The 19,884-nt window shown below is 27.6% G+C and overlaps 2 protein-coding genes across 2 annotated transcripts in view; one reads left to right on the forward strand and one right to left on the reverse strand.

Moving 5' to 3' along the window:
- Nucleotides 1-19,487, reverse strand: part of LOC111639370 (intraflagellar transport protein 88 homolog) — a 36,630-nt gene extending 17,143 nt beyond the window's left edge. Inside the window, exons 1-2 of the mRNA XM_023385241.1 lie at nucleotides 18,091-19,487; nucleotides 2,954-3,059 (exon numbers count right to left, since the gene is read on the reverse strand). Of these exons, the coding sequence (XP_023241009.1) occupies nucleotides 2,954-3,031 (78 nt within the window). The 5' untranslated portion in view covers nucleotides 3,032-3,059; nucleotides 18,091-19,487. The remainder of the gene's footprint in view (nucleotides 1-2,953; nucleotides 3,060-18,090) is intronic.
- LOC111639368 (protein DGCR6-like) lies at nucleotides 4,185-10,073 on the forward strand. The gene is made up of 5 exons (XM_023385240.1): nucleotides 4,185-4,410; nucleotides 4,653-4,813; nucleotides 4,893-4,993; nucleotides 7,375-7,446; nucleotides 9,863-10,073. Exons 1-5 carry the CDS (start codon nucleotides 4,280-4,282, stop codon nucleotides 10,007-10,009), a joined length of 612 nt encoding a protein of 203 aa, XP_023241008.1. The 5' UTR covers nucleotides 4,185-4,279; the 3' UTR covers nucleotides 10,010-10,073.
- Nucleotides 19,488-19,884: the final 397 nt, after the last annotated feature.

Below are 19,884 nucleotides of genomic sequence, written 5' to 3' on the forward strand. Positions count from 1 at the left end.
TATATCATCATTATATTCAAAAATTTTTATGTTATTTATTTAAATGTAATCTAATAAGTTAAGAAAATTCAGAAATAGCTTCAAGTATATCATCTTAAGAATTTTAATAAAATTTATTCATTGACTAGTGTTTACACAAATAAAATGGCATCATATAAGGCTTAGTTTGAAGAGAGTTTTGAATAATATTCTATATTATATTTTTGAAATGTGTAACTGGCTTTTAGGGTACTTATAACACGTATAATCACATACAAATTAATTTTATAATTTATCTTTATGAATTATAAACAAAATTATATAACTAGATTTTCACAATTTTTCAATATTTAAGGAAATTTTATATTGTTTCTTTTTTATATATTTTTTACTTCTCTCTTTTTAAAAGTAAATAAATAAATAAAGATTTGTTCAAATATATTTTGAAATAAGATCTGTATGACCTAATATAACTTTTACATCAATGTAATCAATATAGATGTACTTTTATCTGAAATGATATATTTTTAATTTTTTTAATAAAATCATTGTAGATGCATCATTACTAGAAAATTCACATGCATTTAATTTCCTAATGCAGCGGCAGTTCTCTCACTTTTTTGGCTTGTGGCACACTTTATAGCCTACAGGGAATTGTTACTTTTTGTAATTTTATTTTCTATAGATAATTAACTTTTTATACAATGTTCTATTGCTCCATACTCTACTTTTTTGCTACTAGTAATTTGTGTAGTAGAAAAAACCATTAAGCCATTATAAACTTATTATTGTGATAAATTGGTTTTGTTCATATAGACAACACAACAATAAGCAATCTGCCTAGAGGAATGCCTCCCGGGAGGTCTTTTATGGGAAACTGGCCTCTATTTAAATGTTGCAAACATGAAGAAAACTCGTGAAGAAGGCAAGCCCATTGGTCAGGCACAAACCCACAACCAACTACCAGTGTTNGCTACTAGTAATTTGTGTAGTAGAAAAAACCATTAAGCCATTATAAACTTATTATTGTGATAAATTGGTTTTGTTCATATACGACAACACAACAATAAGCAATCTGCCTAGAGGAATGCCTCCCAGGAGGTCTTTTATGGGAAACTGGCCTCTATTTAAATGTTGCAAACATGAAGAAAACTCGTGAAGAAGGCAAGCCCATTGGTCAGGCACAAACCCACAACCAACTACCAGTGTTCAGTGGTGTTATTTACTTGGCCACTGGTGGACTACTGTGATAAGAGAACGAAGATTGAATAAATGCTAAAAAGTGCTGTAAGTTTCATACTTGTCAACCTTTAGAATAGGGAACAGCTGGAACATTGGTAGAAAAATGCAAGAAAATTCTTTATTAACAATGATATTGCATAATGTTTATATTAAATACCTTTAATAAACAAAATTATTTTATTTCTGCAGATATCATGTAAAAAAAAAGCTATTGCCATAAACACTGTGAAGAGTATGACAATTGCATTATACTCTTTAACATCACAGTTTAAAAAAGGTTACAGGACACCTCATAAATTCACATCCAGATTTTTCATGTGTTCCATCTTTGTGTGTCACGAGTCTTGATACTGCATGATGAGTGCCTCCTGTTATATGCCTTTGTATAATATTCTGCTTTGTTAATAATTTATTTTGTTACAGTGTATTCATTACAGTTGTTATAAGTCAGTTTATTGACTTTCACTACAATTATTAAGGACAATGATTTTTCTGGTTTTGATTTATTTCCTATCTCTTAATTTTTTCTTATCATATTGAATATCTTTCCTTTTGCTACACAGAGGCCTTGTAATGCTTTGTGGCAAAACCATCATCAGCATTACTATTTTACAAGATAACAAATCTTTGTAAAATTCCACAAATCTCAAAGAACCATCTGATTTCTTTCTTTGAGAAAGTTTATACCACATTTCCTGTATATTTTTAAGTGAGGAATCAGATGTTTCTTCATTTTGGATGGAGAAACCATAGCACCACTCAATAATTTGGTCTAACTAAAAGTAACATGTTCCTTCCACTGATCAGTCAGCCACGATTGCAATGACACTAACGTTGCCAGACTTGAAGATGCAATTTATCATATCTGCCATTTAAAATGATCATATTTGGACTAAAATTCTTACACATATATCAACACATATATATATATAAATATAAAAATATCAATTTTGGTTCTTTCTCAATTGAAAAAATCTGGGAATGTCTTTCTAGTGCACATCAGTTGTTTGTAATAAAATACAGTAATACCTTGACTTATGCGAACCTGGAGTTATGTGATTTTCAAATCTCGTCAAGTTGTCTTTTGTTTGAGCGCCACGCAACTCTTGATTACTCACTCCCTCCATACTATTGTTCAGCTTACATGTTCGGACGTGTCGCGTGAAATCGACACATAGCTACAATTTATTTTGTGTTATTTATTTCTGTTTGTTATATCTACGGAGACTGGAAAAACCCTATGTCGTAATTTCTTGTAACCGTGAACAAATCAAAAGTCAAGATTAATCTTATCTCGTCTTTTGATTCGTTTTATTAAGATTAATGAGAACATTTATTAGCTTACATACATCTGACTTGGATTTTACACAAATTGCAAAATTAGACCCCGACTTACACGGTTATCGCTCGGTCCCACCTATCGCGTAAGTTTGGGGTATTACTGTATAGTGTCTTTGGCATGTTTATTGGTATTAGACTCGTTAAATAAGTGTTCATATGATAATATCAAGTGTAAAAATGATGACAAAAGGAAAAAGTGGTCTGTGCACTGATGGAGCGTACAAAATGCTGATGGTTGGTAGCTATGCAGTTTTGTCTACACTATTGTTATTTCTCAGCCTTTGCATTCCAGAATCAGCTGTTAAGTAAATTTTCTTCTCTATAAACTTTTAAATGTGAAATATCTCACAGATTTTAATTATTTTGTCTTATTATAACAACATGATATTACCCTGGTATCCAAAAGAGGGTCAACTTCATTATAACCACCGTACAGGTCATCTTCGTCGGCAAGATGCACGTTCTCCATTTTCTTGTTATTACAAACTATTTGGTTACTATGGAAACAAAAAAACTAATTATTACATGCTCAATCTATCCAGTCAACACCTATATTGATTTAACTTTAAATTATTTATGTTTAGAAAAATTATGGTAAAAGTATTATTTAATTATTACTTAAATGAACAAAATATAAACTTTTTTTTTTAATTTAAAGTACGAAATATATCTACATTTTAGTTTCATTTTATAATTTTGTATATAGTATATACATATATGAAATAATACGTAAAAATTAACTCAAAATAAACTAAATTATAGAAAAATAAACAAATCATATTGACATGGTATTTAAGTTTCGATTTAAAGGTGGCGCCTTATATAAAATCGGCGCGCATGTGATAGCACTCCGCTCAATATAACTTTCGTATTGATATTTACTACTTGTTAATTTTGAATGTGAAATAAATTAGCATAGAAATTATTTTTATATATTGAATAATCTAAAAGAATCCTTTGCTATTGCGAGCTAAGACCGATAATTTTTTTTATTCATTTTTAGCATATTTTTAATTGCCAGTTCATTAAATTTAACATGTAATATGTTTCATTTTATTCGTCATTAGGTTTGGCCGAGCTGTTAACGTGACCGCCTACCGCTCTGGGGGAACTGGGATCGAATTCGGACGTGGTCGAAAAATCCCCAGGAATTTTTCGAGAGGTGATCCAACCGGATATGTCGGCCCCGTCCCTCGCCATCCGGCCACCCCATTGTGGGCCTGGACGAATCCACAAATCACTTGCTAAAAAGATCCACTAACTTATAAGTACAGTACATACAGAGTTGAGTCCAAAATGGAAAAAAGTCACGAATAAAGTAAAATTATTAAAACTATCTTATTTTCAGTAAATAACGAGAAAATCTAGCAGAAAGTATCATCTATGAAATTTTCTTTTTCACTTACAGAGCGCTCCATTAATTTATTATTAATTTTATAAGAAAACAAATTAATTACCTTTTATCTGAATTTATTATAAACTTTAAATAAATATTTTATTTAAATAAATGATTTTGTTTTATATAATAATTTTTAAAAAATTTGACTGAGATATTAAATCCAAAATTTGAAAAAAATATATTTATGAAACATTTTGAAATTTTTTTAGGTTGGCAACCTCGTTTGCGCCATCTTGCAGTGCAAACTTCAATCATGCCATGTGTCAATTAAGATTTTGATAAACATTACACTGATTGATTTCAATAAAACTTTAAAAAATGTCGTATTTAACAGAAGAAGGTGAAAACCAAGAAAAAATGAAAACGGAATTGGAACAAAAGGAAATTCTTCAACAAAAACATTATTTTCTTTTAAATGAATTGCAGAATATGGCAAGAGAACTACCACAGTATGTTATGACATGTTATTTTGTTTTAGTAAAAGCTTCTCTCTTCTGATCATAGTAAACAATGATTGATTTATTTTTATTTTATTTTATGATTTATAAAAGTATATAAGTTTCAGTAATCACAATTATTATTATTTTAAATTTTAAATTAAGCTTGGAAAAGTCTCATAAATTGTTAATTAAATAATAATAATAGTAAAACTGATTAGCGAAATATTTGTGTCTAATTTTCATTTTTTCAGAAAATATCAGCAAAGACTACCTTATGAATTACTTTCTAGTTTAGCCCATGCATTATTAGATGGAACTGTGTTCCAGATAGTTCAAGATTTAAAAGAAATACAATATATAACAGAGCGTCAGCTGTTTGAAAGGAGAATGAAGACAATAAATATCAATAAGAGTACAGATTTGAAAAATGAAATGCAATAATGTAAAAGTATGATTTATTTTTCATATTAATTGAATATTATTTATTACAGCTCTTCGCCAAGAAGTACTTAAGAAGCATAAAGAAGCTTTAAGTCAGATTAATCTTCCTAATATTGCAGCTATTCAAGCAAAACAAGAAAAAGAAATTGAAGTTAGTATTTATTATATAATATATATCTAAATTATAAAAAATGGTATGAAATTGATTAATACATAAATTAATGAACAGATTTTAAAATAATAAAAAGAAATTATTAAATATTTTTATATTTCTGTATAGTTTTCCAATGTCAAATTAATTTATAAATAAACTAGCTGTTACCCATGGCTTCGCTCGCACGGATTTTGCAAGCAAACCCTATTTACATTCAATATTTCAACAACTATAGTAATTGTTATTTAACATCTACCGCTGAGAATGATGAGAATTGCTAAGAATCAAACAAATTGTTTTTAATTTGATAAATTTTCTAGAATGTTTACAATCATTCTATAATCAAACCAATATGCAAAAAGATTCAAATTTAAAACGGTTTGAACATTTGGTTAAAAAATTGAAATATATAAAAAATATTTATAACAATGTCTGAAATACCCAATTTAATATTTAATATTAAATATATAATAATATTTAATATTTTTATCAATTTAATACCCTTAAGTACTCAATGAAGACTAAACGTAATTAAAAACAAAAAATGCATCTAAAATAGTACAGTAGAAACTGTTCTTCAGGTTAAGCCTTAATGCTCTCCCTCTCTTCCCCACAGGGGAATTTCAAAAAATCCCTTCCTAGTGTGCATTTTCATGACATACCCTACTAAAATGCAGTTAAAAGCAAAAAATCACATGTAAAATAGTACAGTAGAAGCCGTTCTTCAGGTTAAGCCTTAATGCTTCCCCCCGCGGGGTATTTCGAAAAATCCCTTCTTAGTGTGCATTTTCATGATGTACCCTAACTGTGTACCAAATTTCACCTCTAGGTTCTGGAACTTTCTAGAAAAAACTGGAACATTCTCATTGAAGTATCACACATTTTTGAAGTCAACCACTTTCAAACCCCATATTTCTCACCCTTATAGCTATCGAGATGCAACCACCATAGTGCACGATGGGAGACTTGGGGTTTGTGTATGGGGAGACTACTACCACACACAAACACCATTCATGTGTGATGTGTAGTTTTGGCCGCAGAGTGACGTATAGGCACAAACACATCTATTTTTATATACATTTATAAATAAATTTATACATCAAATCATTAAACAAAACAATTTTCTTATTCAATTTAAAAAAAATTTTTTAAACTAATATATTAATATTGAAATTGAGGAAAAAATGATTTAAAGTGACATCCTAAATGAATTATCAGATATTTACATGAATCAGGTATGACACTATATGTATGTGTATATACATACAAGGGCAGTTTTTTTTTCAAGCTTCAATGGTCCTTAAAACAAAGAGAAATGTAAATAACAAAATGAATTTACTACCAAAAGTTAGATACAAACATCAATCAGACACGTGAAATTTAATATATACAAATTTTAAAGTTGAGCATCATCGTTCCAACGGTCCAATTTGTAAGCCAGTTTAGTTTGTTTCCTGAAGCAGGCCTCGGTGAAGGCTGAAAATGTTCAGAAGATTAGTTTAAGTTCAATTACTGGTTAAAAAAGGTTTTGTTTGTGACTGTTTATTTCTCACTCTAGTATTTCTGAGAAGAAGACTGTTATTTTATGGTTAGTTTTTGACACAATCACCGTGAAGATTAAGGAATTTATCATATCTGTGGACAAGCTACGAGCTTTTCCATTCCCTTGTTATAGCCAGTGAATTGAGATGGCCTTAACAATGTTATTTTGAAGATCGTCATTAATCTCAAATTCCCAATTTAGTGCTGAGCGACTTCCAAATTCCTCAATCTTCACAGTGATTATGTCGAAAAGTAACCATGTACCTAACTTTTGGTAATAAATTCATTTTGTTATTTACACTTGTCTTTTTTTTATGGACCATTGGAGCTTGAAAAAAAAAACAGCCTACTTATATACATTAAACTTTTACCAGATAGTAATTAATCTCAGATTTAAGAGATAGAAGTATGATACTTTTCAGCCATTTTTGATATTAAAGATCTTTCGTACATTTTTCTTTAGTAGGTAGAAATACTTTAAGAATATATACTGAAGTTAGACTTCCACATTAAGAATATCTTTATTCAATGAATTTTTCTGTGGAATATTGAAAATACATTTGTTTTTTAATATTCAATAACCAATACATTTTTGATTTTAAAAAATTCTCTGTATTTTTCAGAGAAAATTTGTTATACAGAAGTTCAATTGTATATTATCAATATAAGTAAGAAAATATTCATCTAAATTGTTAATATTATAGGTTTCATAATTTATGCTTGTCACAACTGTTTATTTTTGCTCCTTGATGCATGGGTAACAATATTTATTGATATATTAATTTACAAAAGATATATTATATTAAGACATATAAGTGTTTCTTTCTTATTAATAGGAATTAGACAAATGGCAAGATGAAGACGAAACAAAAACAAATATGAAAATAATACTTGAACTGGATCAAACTGTAAGAAATATTTTTGAATTTTGTATATTATTTTAGATTTCATTCTCATTAATGTAAATTAATTTAAAATATTGTGGATTTAGGATTTTTAACTGTTTTACATGATAGTTTGTAAATAAATAAAGATGTATGTATATATTTTTGCTTTTAATACCCACTAGAATTAGTAATACAGTAGAGCATCGATTATTCAACTCCTGATTAACCGTCACATCGGTTAACCAACCGTTCTAGTCAGCAAATTTCAAATGTCTGCTAGTGATGTGGCGCTACAATATTTGGCTATGTCTTGGCTACTTTAATATTATTTTTGTTAAATTTTTGCATGTTTTAGCTGGCAATACTGGCTCAACCATTGAAGGGAGGCCAGTATTTAAACGAGACTTAATTTTCTAATTATGAGTGGTTGTTTGTTTTGTGAGCAATAAAATAATTTAAAAATAATTTTTAACGATACAATAGCAACGATTATTAATTTTTTAAAGAATTTGTTAGGCTTAACATTGATGAAAATTCAACGCAAAGTTGGTTAATAGCGATATACTAATATACTATAGTAATAATGTATTTTTTTCATTCTTTTCGGTTATCCGATTTTTCAGTTATCCGACCAACCTGAGTCCCCAATTGAGTCGGATAATCGATGCTCTACTGTATATTATGTTAGTGATGTTTTAATATACTATTTGTTTTATTGTTTATATAAACAAATCTACAAATGTAATATTAGTAACAAACAAGTAAAACGGCAAAATCGTATTTGGGACAAGACTATGTCTCGGAGACTCACTACTAAATGGAATCACTTTGATGCTCAAGGCGGTTCTCATTCTCCAATCTTTGATATTGCTGCTTTTGGGTGCATTCGTTCAAACTTTGCCGGCCACGACCATGAGATTGTCCACAATGCATTTTTGATGAAATTAACCTATCCAATTTCAAAATTTCTCTGCATTGCGTATCAGCCTGGGTTGAATTTTTGTCATGCATAATGAAAATTTCCTGTTTTTGAAAAAAATAATCGTGGCTATTATATCGTTTGAAATTATTTTTTATTTTGCACAAACAATATACAGTTTAACCTGATTATAACATCATCCAATGTAACAACAACCTTAATATAATTTTTATTAGTCCCACGATTTTACTATACTAGATAATGCTACAAAACCTACTTGTAATGACATAAAACCCTGTTTTATTGTCATATTTGAAGCACTCCCAAATTTACAAAATTAGATTACAAATTTTATTTAATTTAACAAAAAAAATACTACATGTTCAGTCCTAGGGTCAAGAGTCCACTTCCTAGAATGACTGTTGGTGGTACTCTTTCCACCTGACTTCGGTTCTGAAAATGATCCTAAGTTATATTCATGATGTATTTTTGGACTTTCTAGCCAATCGTTAGTGGTACAAAAGCTATTGCCACAAAACAGTTTTGCATATATTAAGAACATTGGAGAAATAAATTTAGTTTTTTGTATTAATAGATAATAAATAAGAAATAACTTAATAATTAAAGATAAATGTTCAAAAGAGCCACTTCTGGCATGATTTCAAATAACAATTCAAATAGAAAATTCAGCATTAGAAAATATAATTTGGTTCTACCTATAATTTCATGTAGAAAAGAAACCCATATTCAAACATATTGAATAAGTTTTTCTTTTGATGAAATTTAAAAATTTAGGTTTAGTAGCATTGTTTTATTTCATTCTCTTGTAGTTTTTTCATAAACTTTATAATCCATTATTAAGTCAGTTCTAATTATTTCTTAAGGGAGAAAACCCATTTTAAGCAAATTGTCATTTTTTTATATTAAGTATATTTCTTGATTAGTGCAATAATATTCTGGAATGCATTACCACATTAACCAGGATTCTTATATATTCATGAAACTTGCAAAACAAAAACATTCAAATTTGAATATTACTTTTACCTACTAAATAATTGTCATATTAAATAGATACTGATGATAAACTTTAAATACTTTGTAAACTTTGGATAGATACATTTGAATAACATATCTGCTAGATATTGTAAAATGCAATATTAATAAATAAATATGAATCTCACAATAAAAAATATCAAACTAAAAAGGTGAAAGATATGAAATTGTAAGTTGAAAATTAAATAAATAAATTGTTACTATAAAATTGATGATGATAAACAATTAATCTAATACAGATTAGTTTCAAATTATAGTTAATGATTACAAGAAATATTAATTAAGTATAATTTCTTCATTTCTTTATTTAATTTAGTGATAGAGAATGTTTGAAATTATTTAATTTAATGCTCACTAAATTCAGCCATTATAATTACAGTCTTGATAATTATTTTTTATAATATTTTCAAACCTTTTATTTAATATAAATCTTAAAATAAGTAAATAATGTTTTTGCCATTTTAGGTTAGTGATCAACAAGTAACTTTAGAAAAGGCAGGAGTTCCTGGATTCTTTGTTACTAACAATCCAAATGAAATCAGACTGCAGATGTATTTATTAGAATTTATTATTCGTATAGGTAGTTCAGAGGCTTTCATGTCAAATAATTGAATCCATCTTTTGTAAATATTTTTAATAGATTGCTATTTGTAAAAATTTTGTAAATATATTTGAAAAATTTTGAAAAGTTGTATTTTCTTTCATACTGTACTTATAAATTTTTGCAGATATAATTTTAAAAATTTTGGTTTATAAATTTATAAAATAACATTTTAAGTAATAAAGTAATAACTTTCAGAAAAATAAATGAATTTTAATTAAAAAAAAATATAGATATGAAATTGAATAACATAAATTATTATTATTATTGAAGCAATTATTCCCCCAAATATTCTTTGTTAATTAATGAACAAAATTATTAAATAATAGAGGCCAGTAAAATGCATGCTACAATGTGCTTATCCACAATATTTTCAAGAATGGTGAACTACTACTATATTTAACTTTCAGAAATACATAAATTGTAGAATTGTACAAAATTTTGAAGCATATATTGATTATGAACAGAAAATTAATTAATTAATTAATAATCATTATTTTGCATACTGATTGATGATAAATATGGGTAAATTATTCCCTTGGATTATTAAAAAAAAAAACATAAAATTATACAAATAATTAAGTTTTAGGAAAAAATATACTATTTTATAATTGGAAATAATGTTAACATGTTTTTATATATTGTTCAACAATCTATTTCAAGGCAGTTAACACCTTAACAGAATTTCTGACAAATGAAAAAACTCATAAATTTGAGTTTCACTTGCTCTACAATATTTACTTTTTGTTTTAAAAAATTCAGTTGTTTTGTGGAATTTTAATGGGGTTTTGAAAAATTCTTAAAATTAACAAGTTTCTATAAAAATGTTTCTAAACATTGTAAAAGTATATATTTAATTACTTCTTAAAAGAAGTACTTTATTTCTTTCATTCAAATTAGATAAGTTTTTTGTATGAAAGTATAAAAATCACTGCTTTTATACTTTAATTAAAGGCTAATTTCTTCTCTAAAAACATTTTTCTACCAATAAAAAAATCTAGTAACAAGTTGCATAACTTTCCCAGCTTTTATGAGATTTTTATTTTAAAAATAACATTTGTATTATTAATCAAAATAAATAACTAAAATTGTATGTGGTGCCATCTGTTATGAGATTTTTTTATAAACATTTTATATATTTGTAATTATAAAATAGCAAAAGACTTAATTTCGAGGNAAATAATATTTTGTAAAGTAAACAATGAAAAAGTAATAATAATTCGTATGAAAATATTTTCTCGTAAGTAAGTACTTAGACGGAAATGTAAAATTACAAATTTATTTTAAAGAAATCTTGAATTCTATTACATTTTTCCTCATAAAACTTTATGTATTTTAAATTATAAAATAGCAAAAGACTTAATTTCGAGGATAAAGATGAGTTTTATAAAACACTGTAAATGCTAACAACAAAGTAAAATCTTCATCAAGTCTGATCCCTTGCAAGATATAACATGTGACCACCCTCTATCTCTTCATACTCTTGACAACAAAAATTTAATAGCACTAATGTCCTTTATATGCAAGATACCTTGCCAAATTTTGTTCCTTTATCTTCACCCTGTCCTGAGATATTAATTGAAATACATGCCAACATATACATACATATGCACAGAAATTTTTGCCTTTTTTTTTACTTTTTTGATTTTAGGGGTCTCAAAATATGGAGATTTGAAAAAAAACTTGGAGGGCCAAATTTGACATGATTTCCATACTTTTACTTTTTATGTATACATAAACTAAAAAGCAAGTATTAAAGGGAAAGAAAAATACTTGCCTTTTAGTTTATGGATTGACATAGGACTTCTCCTGAAATGATATTCCTTTTAAAAAGATTTATTAAAATTCAAAATAGCATTGAAATAATCTATTGACTTTAGGATATCAGTTTGAAAAAAAATCGAAACAAAAATTTAAAGAAAAGTTTCAAATTTTGAATAATTTTACACACAAACTTAGGTTTGAGTTTAATGGTAGTCTATGTTTCCCACAGGGTTCCAGAGAGTAACTACATGGAATTTGATCTAGATCAAAGGGTTTGGGAGTTTGTAAGGGAGAAGAAATCAGCAGGAAGAAGTGTACTGACATAGATGTACTTCATCACAGCTGTGACTTTCTTTTAGGCATTTTATCAGACAATAAAGCTCATTCACATGTCTACACCTTAAAGTAACTGAAAGAACTCAATTTATGTAGGTAGATATCTCATAAGAAAACTAATTCTTAATTTTAAATGATGGTATAGTAGAATTAATACTAAAACAATAAACAGACAAAAATACTATAGGGATACAAACAAAAATTTAGTTTGATCTCAAAAGTAAATTTGCTCATTATAGTTGTATCTGATAACATAAGAGTATTATTATAAGAAACAAATAACTAAGACAATATAAACAAAGCATATGCACAACTACCCAAACTGCATGAATCAAAACTTAAAATATAAGAAAATAAGTTTAAAAAGCACACCAGGTGACAAAGGGGATTGACCTTGAATGGAACAAACATATGATAACATGAGACAAATGCTACAGTAAAAACATCACTCTCATGCATTTTCCTTTTTTAATATGAAAACAGTATATGGCCTATATTCATCTGGAAGAAATAAGCTTATTAATAGTAAAAAAGTTTAAAAATCAGTTCAGTAGATTCCAAGATTATCTATAGCAAACAAAAAAAAATTATTGATATTAGTATAGATATAAATGAATCTGAAAGAATTCTGTATTTTGTTTTTACTTATTTATTACATTGACTTCTGACATATGTCAAAAATACTTATATATAATTATATATGTAATTTATATTATGTAAGATTAATATTCCAAAACTGTCCAAAATTGTAATCTATATTAGCTTTCTTTCTTGTTCAACATCAACAACATCAAAGAAATTTCAGTTTTTGCAAACAACCAGTGTAAATACTTGTAATTTTGATACTAATAAATATATTTAACACATTAACTCCAGATTATTCAGTTATTATTTTTCAAATACTCAAAATTTTCTGAGCTTAAACCTTTAAAATTTTATATAAACATCTCAAAAACCTGATATATATTAATAATAAACTAACCAATAGACAAATTAATCAGGCAGGAATTAAACTACAAATATTTGTAGCTTAATTCCTGCCCAATTAATTTGGCTGTTGGTTAGTTGATTTTAAAATTTTAAACAAATTTAAACTATTTTATTCTGTTTTTTAAAATAAAAATTTGACAATGTTATTTTCTTCGTAATTAAATATCTCAATCCATATCTGGTTTTAGATTATTTTTTAAAAATGTTGTGACATTCTACTTTTACAGAAATAAAACTTAATATAGTCACATGATTTTCTCTACAACAAAGATAAGTTGTGTGCAACAATGATGTGTCCAGAATAAGTTTCAGTCTATCCAACTTTGTAAGAAAATATCTAAAAAATGAAATAAAAATATCTGGATGAAAAAATAAAATATCTGAATTCATTAGGCTACATACTACAGTAGAACCTCGAAAACTCGGCCCTCGATAACCCGGCACTCCGGATAACTCGTCCACACCCTGGCAGGGCAAAAAAATCCTTAGTTAATTAATTTTCATTATAGACAGCTTTATAAAAGTATAAAAGCTCTCATAAAGTCTTTTTCTGAGGTCTGTCTTATCAGGTAAATTACTGTACACAGTGTATTCATTAATTTTCATTTTCATGTAGTAAAGTACGTAGCCTTCATAAAGTACGTAGTTTTCCTTTGTTTAAGGGTATTTGGGCAGTTTATTCTCTGTTATATTCTCAAGTAAACAATACATACAAGTACAGTACAGTATTTTCTGAGGAAACACTCGTACTTATTTTTTTTAACCCCATTCCCGATAACCCGGCATTTTCACAAACTCGGCCACCCTTCGGTCCACATTAGGCCGAGTTTACGAGGTTCTACTGTATAATAAATTAATTTTAGGAAAAAAACTAGACAATGATAAAAGTACTTAGATCTAGATACAAAATATTTAGATGCAAAAATATTAGCAACAGTGAGTGTAACAGGGGATTATTTAGTTGCAAAATTGCCATTTTACCCAAGGCTACACTATTTTTACTTCTTGTATATTTGCCACTTTTAAAATTTTACCAAATAAACAGGACAAAATGACAAACTGGCTCAATAATCTGATAATCTGGTCTCAATCATTTTAGTCTTTGTTCATAATTAGGCTTACCAGACGTCCTGTTTTGACTGGGATTGTCCCAGTCAAAACAGAATGAACAAAGACTAAAATGATTGAGACCAGATTAAGATGGAAAGTAAATCCATATAATCAAATTTATTAGGTATTTCCAATATAACAAAGAAATAAATATCAGGAAAATTAGTACACCAGATGCCCGTTATGAAAAATATTCATTTTACAACACTCCACTTTTATAATTTGTATAAATTTTCTATTATGATAAATCATATTTAAGTATTATATTTTTTTGTTGGCTTGTTATATACAGTAGAGCATCGATTATCCGAAACAATTTGGGACTGGGGTTGTTCGGATAACTAATCATTTAAAAAAAATATATTAAACACCGTACAAAACTGTATAGTGTTTATATACTGTACAAAACTATACTGTATATAATTTGTATCACATGTCTTACAAATACATACCTTACATAATGTAATACATTAAGCTAGGCCTACAGTTCAGTTTGGCAGTGGGGGAAGAGGACTGCAGTGCTGCAGCCCTAGCAGAAATTTGAATTTGCCGACTGGAACCCTTTTGGTTAATCGATGTTTTGGTTGATTGGTATTCAGATAATCAATGCTCTACTATAGTTCAAACTATACTTCCATGAATAGCATGCAATTTGTGGCATTGAACTTATAAGAAATTAATTTGATTTACAACAGTTCACTTAATAATGTTCCTAGAACTAATTAGTTTGTAAAAAGTAATCTTTATAAAAGTAAAGATCTACTGTATCTTCATAGTTTTGATAATGACATATCAAAACTGTGAAGTATATGATAACTGAGCCATTGAAACTGAAAGTGGCATAAGTTATTTTTCAAAAATTCACTATACCTTTAAAATGCAGTCTAGTTTACATCTGTCGAACATTTTCGGTCTGATTCACAAACCTTCATCAGGATCGAATTATCAATCGTTCGACAGATGTAAACTAGACTGCATTTTAAAGGTATAGTGAATTTTTGTTAAATAGTAATGCAGTTAGAGATAGAATGAATAGAAAGTTATTTTTCATCTGTAGGAATATTTTATATATAGGAAATAGGACTCAACATCATATATAAACCCAATTTATTAGTTAAATCAAATTAGTTATTAGTTAATTTTATAACAAACATGTAAATAATGCTATCAGGAACTGAAACACAGCAGCAACATAATTTTGGGAAAAACTGACTTGCACCACTTTTGCTTTCAATGGCTCAACTATCAATGTGATGAAGGCAGTTCTGTCAAGCTTTTTCTGAATTGTAAAAATTCCTATAGATGTATTACATTTATAAATGAAGATTAAAATTCTTTTTGGATGGCTAATTTTAATTTGCTTATAATTATTGTTGTAATTTGAAATAATCTACTTTAAATATAATTTTTGCTTCAATATCATTTATCACTTTTAGCATCAAATTCAAATATTGTTCATCATATTTCAAATTATTAACATTAAAAAATCTAATTCTCTTAATATATAAAAGGCTCTTTTGTTTTGTTACACTATAATTTGGTTTATAAACAATTTACATATCAGTTAAATACATCTCCAAATTTGAGCTTGTACTTTTGTTTTTTAAATGTTTGTTTTTATACATTATTAGCTGTAAATATTTCTTTAATATCTTTAACCTTAAAGCAAACTGAATTCATAGCATTTATAGCATTTATAGAATTTGAAGTCTTAAATTCTACCTGTAAGAAATGAGCAACTAGTTTAGCTATCTGATTTGTCAATGTTTCAGGCTAAACATAGATAAATAGAATTAAAATTATTATTAGATTATTATTTAAAACACTGTAAACATATTTGATAATTATGAATATCTAAACTAATCTTAATACAATATTATAAGTGAGAAGATATTTTACATTATTGGTTTTAAAATAAATTTTTGTATATTCTGTTATTAAAGTTAAAAATTAATTGTTTTGGTGTAAAAAATTTTTTAGCACAGATTTTTAAAGATTTTTGAATAAATTTTTTTAAACTCAAAATTCAACATTACATTAAAAGGTATAAAACTAAAAATTTTCAAAAATAAATAACTTCAGAAATGGTAATTTTATGGAGACTTGATTAACTGATAGTTTAACCAAACTTTCACATTATCCAAAATGAATTGTGGAAAAGTACTTTGTCAACAAAGACAAGAGGACATAGAACATTAGCTGTACCTATCTAGTTGAAAAGTTTATTTCACAAATTTTGGCAGGGTTCTAGAAGTTTTTAAAATTTTATTCTGGAAACTTCTCATAATATTTACAAATTTTAAAAACAATTAAAATGAAAACATATTCTTTTATAGTATAATTTAAGTCATCATGTTCAATAAGTAGATTTAACCGAAAAATAGAATACTCCAAACATTCCATGTTACCTGCATTTTTGATTATCCAAGATACTCTGATTATTCACTTTACATTGGATAATTGATATTCTACTACATTTATAACATATTTAGCAATACTGCAGTATTTTGAGTTAGCAGATGTATTTTAATATTTCAATAAAATTTCTTTCTTTATTTTAATAGTAATTTAATGATATCTATAGTTTTTCTTTGTTGACTATTTACATATCTAAGTGCTTGAAATGCAATATTTATTTAATAAAGTCACAGTACATACAAACTATATATCATAACAACAGTCATTGAAAATATTTTTTAAATGAAAGATTTAATGAGAAATAAGATCCCAAGCTAGTGAGATTTTATTTCTGTGGGCATTTTTCAGAAATTTTTTTAGAGGGGAATGCAGAAAGGAATCTATATGTCTTATTAAATGTTTTACTACCTGAGATACTACCTGGCTTTACTTGCTAGTTTTTACTGAGTAAAACCTCAGAAGAGGTGTGCAGCTGCATTCTGCACATCCTTAAATCTGCCTCTGCTTATAAAATATATTATCAAAATGAAGTTTTTTGTTGATATGGTACAAAATTGATGCTGGAGAGTACATTGAAGCAGAGTTAAAATGGTTTAATAAATATATCAAATATAGATTGTAGGTTTACTCTTAGAAAATGGTTGATAACATCATACAAAAAGGTCCATTTTTTTTTCATATCACCAACCAGAACAAAAGGGTTGAAAGAAAATTTAGAGCAGAGTATTTTGCAAAAGACCATCATTATTCTGTTTTGTTTTTTGCTTATATAAAAATAATTACAATGCTAGCTGAGTGTCAGTGATACTCAGCAGAGATAAATTCTTGCCCCTTGACCGTTATTATTATTATAGAATCTGTTACATATGAAGTGGTTATTTAACATACTAAGTATATAGTACAGATATATTTCAATAATGTATATTTCACTTTATACAAAAAGTATTTTTATAGCATATATTATTTATATAAGAGCTATTATGAGTGTTTTTTTTTATTATGATGATATTTAATGTGTCAACAATACCTCATTTAAAAGTAAACTCATCCTATAAGAATCCTTTCCTATCCTTTAATAAGAATGTCAATTAATTCTTTAAACTTTAATTTATTTTTATTATAAATAACAACTACATAAAATTTATTTTGTCATTAACAAATGTTAAATTCTTAACTTGATTATTCATAATACCGAATATATATCTGAAGCTAATTATTAAAAGCTCAGGAAATTTATTTTCTCTTCTCTCTATTTTTTTTTAATTCTTGTTGTTAAAAAAGCAGGATAATATTCAAAACTATTATTAGGATAATCATCAAGGTTGCTGTAGGCAAAACAGTGGCAGCTGCCATAAAGCACAGAATAAATATAACCTGGTTACACATACAGTACGTGCGGTAGTCGTACGTACTGTAGTATAGCTTATGTGAATCGATACTAACTTTTACATCACAGCTGGATCAATACCTTTACCTGTGAACAACCACATTTGTTTAGTGATGTCATGGATTTTGTGTGTGACATCATACCATAACGATTGGACGCTTTGGAGTAACCACACCTCCTCTCGAATCCCAAGGTCATTTGAAGGTCGATTCGGCACAACTATGTCAATCAGCTCTTGTTCAGGGTCGGAAAGCGCTGTCTTCACGGTCGCCATCTCAGTTCAAGGACGAACCTCGATGCTTCTTCCGTGTAGCGGCCTTGGATCGAAAACCTTTGTTCGCTCGTTGTAGATGCCATGCAACCACGTTCTAAATATTGGTAGCGTCGAAACTTTATCGATTCGTTCTCGTGTACCTCCATGTTTAAATGTTAAATGTCGTCGCGCGGATAAATAAAGCACACGAAAACCAACCAATAGCGTTAGAGAATTTTAAATTCAAAATTTCTTATCCTCGGCGGGCATGCGGAGACTTCCTTAGCATTGTGAACGAGATTGCGAAGAGAGAAAATATTACTTTTTAGAATATCCCCGAACAAGATGGCTTCACTACACGTTTGGGGAGCATTGCTGGTCTGCATCATACACTAATTGGGTTATCGGCGATACACGTTTAAAATAAATAGCAATGAATTAATCGGATCGGTTTTCCAATTACGTTTATTTTATTTCCTACTCAGATTTTGTTATTAATAAGGTTAAATAAATACAAACAAAAAGGGAAAATAAATTTTTCTATGCGTATAATTTGCGTCGCCCTTTGCTTTATGGGTTATTATGTCTGTAGGTCGTTACTGGTAAATAAAACGTATCTGTGTCATGTTCGCCATTACAGAAATGTCGATTGGAGGTCAAATAAAGGAAAACGAGAACGCTAGTATTTCTAATTGGTACACATTACCTTTACACAAGGTTATGTTTCGTACAAATGTAGCACAATCCATTTAGATTTAGGTTGATTCCGGCACAAAGTTTTGGTTTTATGAAGGACACAAACACGCCTGATTGATATCGTATCTAATTTTCCATTTTTCCTTGTTTAATTATTACTTAAGAAGAATTTTTATTCTACGAGACCGCGCGAGTAAATTTAACTTTTCTTTTTCCTTTTTAAATTTTATTTGAATGAATTTTTATATGAGGCTTTTACAGTTTTACATTATTAAAACAATTATTTCATTTTTCCCGATTGAAGAAGCAACTTTCTGGAATTCTGTATAGTTTAAAAGGTATTTTTTAAATTATTTAAAGGCAGATTTTTTTAGAAAATTCGTAAAATTTGTTTTTAAGTTATACTGTATTGTATTTAAATTATATTTTTAAAAAGTAATGATTATTCCATTTCGCCTCAATCTATAAAACAAGCAGCAGAACACCAGTAGCAATGGGCTTATAGATCCATTAGCACTGCTCCTCATACTTCTATACACAAAAATTAGTATATTTTTGTAATATATCAATAATATACCAAATAAAATATTTAATAATTCTTAATTTTATTATAATTATGCAAATTTTTAAAAATTGTTTAAAAATTTATAACAATTATTTTCTGATTAGGATCAATCTGCTATTTTTCTATCACAGTAAACCTCCAATTATCCGAATAATTGAATTTTTGCTTAAAATAGTCAATTTTTCTTTTTATTCAAATACCTCGTTATGTATTGTACGTGTGTACATAATTATGTGGAAATAAACTGTATTCGTTTGTAGGAGTATTGTATTTTCTACATTTAGAAAAAATTATTTTTTATACATATATAGTACATAAAAATAAATAGGCATGTATGTATTTGTTAGTAGGAAGGAAATCCTGATAA

Source organism: Centruroides sculpturatus, unplaced genomic scaffold, assembly GCF_000671375.1.
Source record: "Centruroides sculpturatus isolate CEXI.00-Female unplaced genomic scaffold, Cexi_2.0 scaffold1239, whole genome shotgun sequence".
Lineage (NCBI taxonomy): Eukaryota > Metazoa > Arthropoda > Arachnida > Scorpiones > Buthidae > Centruroides > Centruroides sculpturatus.

What these genes read in the sequence shown, in the direction of transcription:
- LOC111639368 (XM_023385240.1), top strand. Translation starts at nt 4,280, where the DNA reads ATGTCGTATTTAACAGAAGAAGGTGAAAACCAAGAAAAAATGAAAACG. An exon ending in ATGGCAAGAGAACTACCACA is followed by an intron (nt 4,411 to 4,652) that starts GTATGTTATGAC and finishes TCATTTTTTCAG; the next exon opens with AAAATATCAGCAAAGACTAC. An exon ending in GACAATAAATATCAATAAGA is followed by an intron (nt 4,814 to 4,892) that starts GTACAGATTTGA and finishes TATTTATTACAG; the next exon opens with CTCTTCGCCAAGAAGTACTT.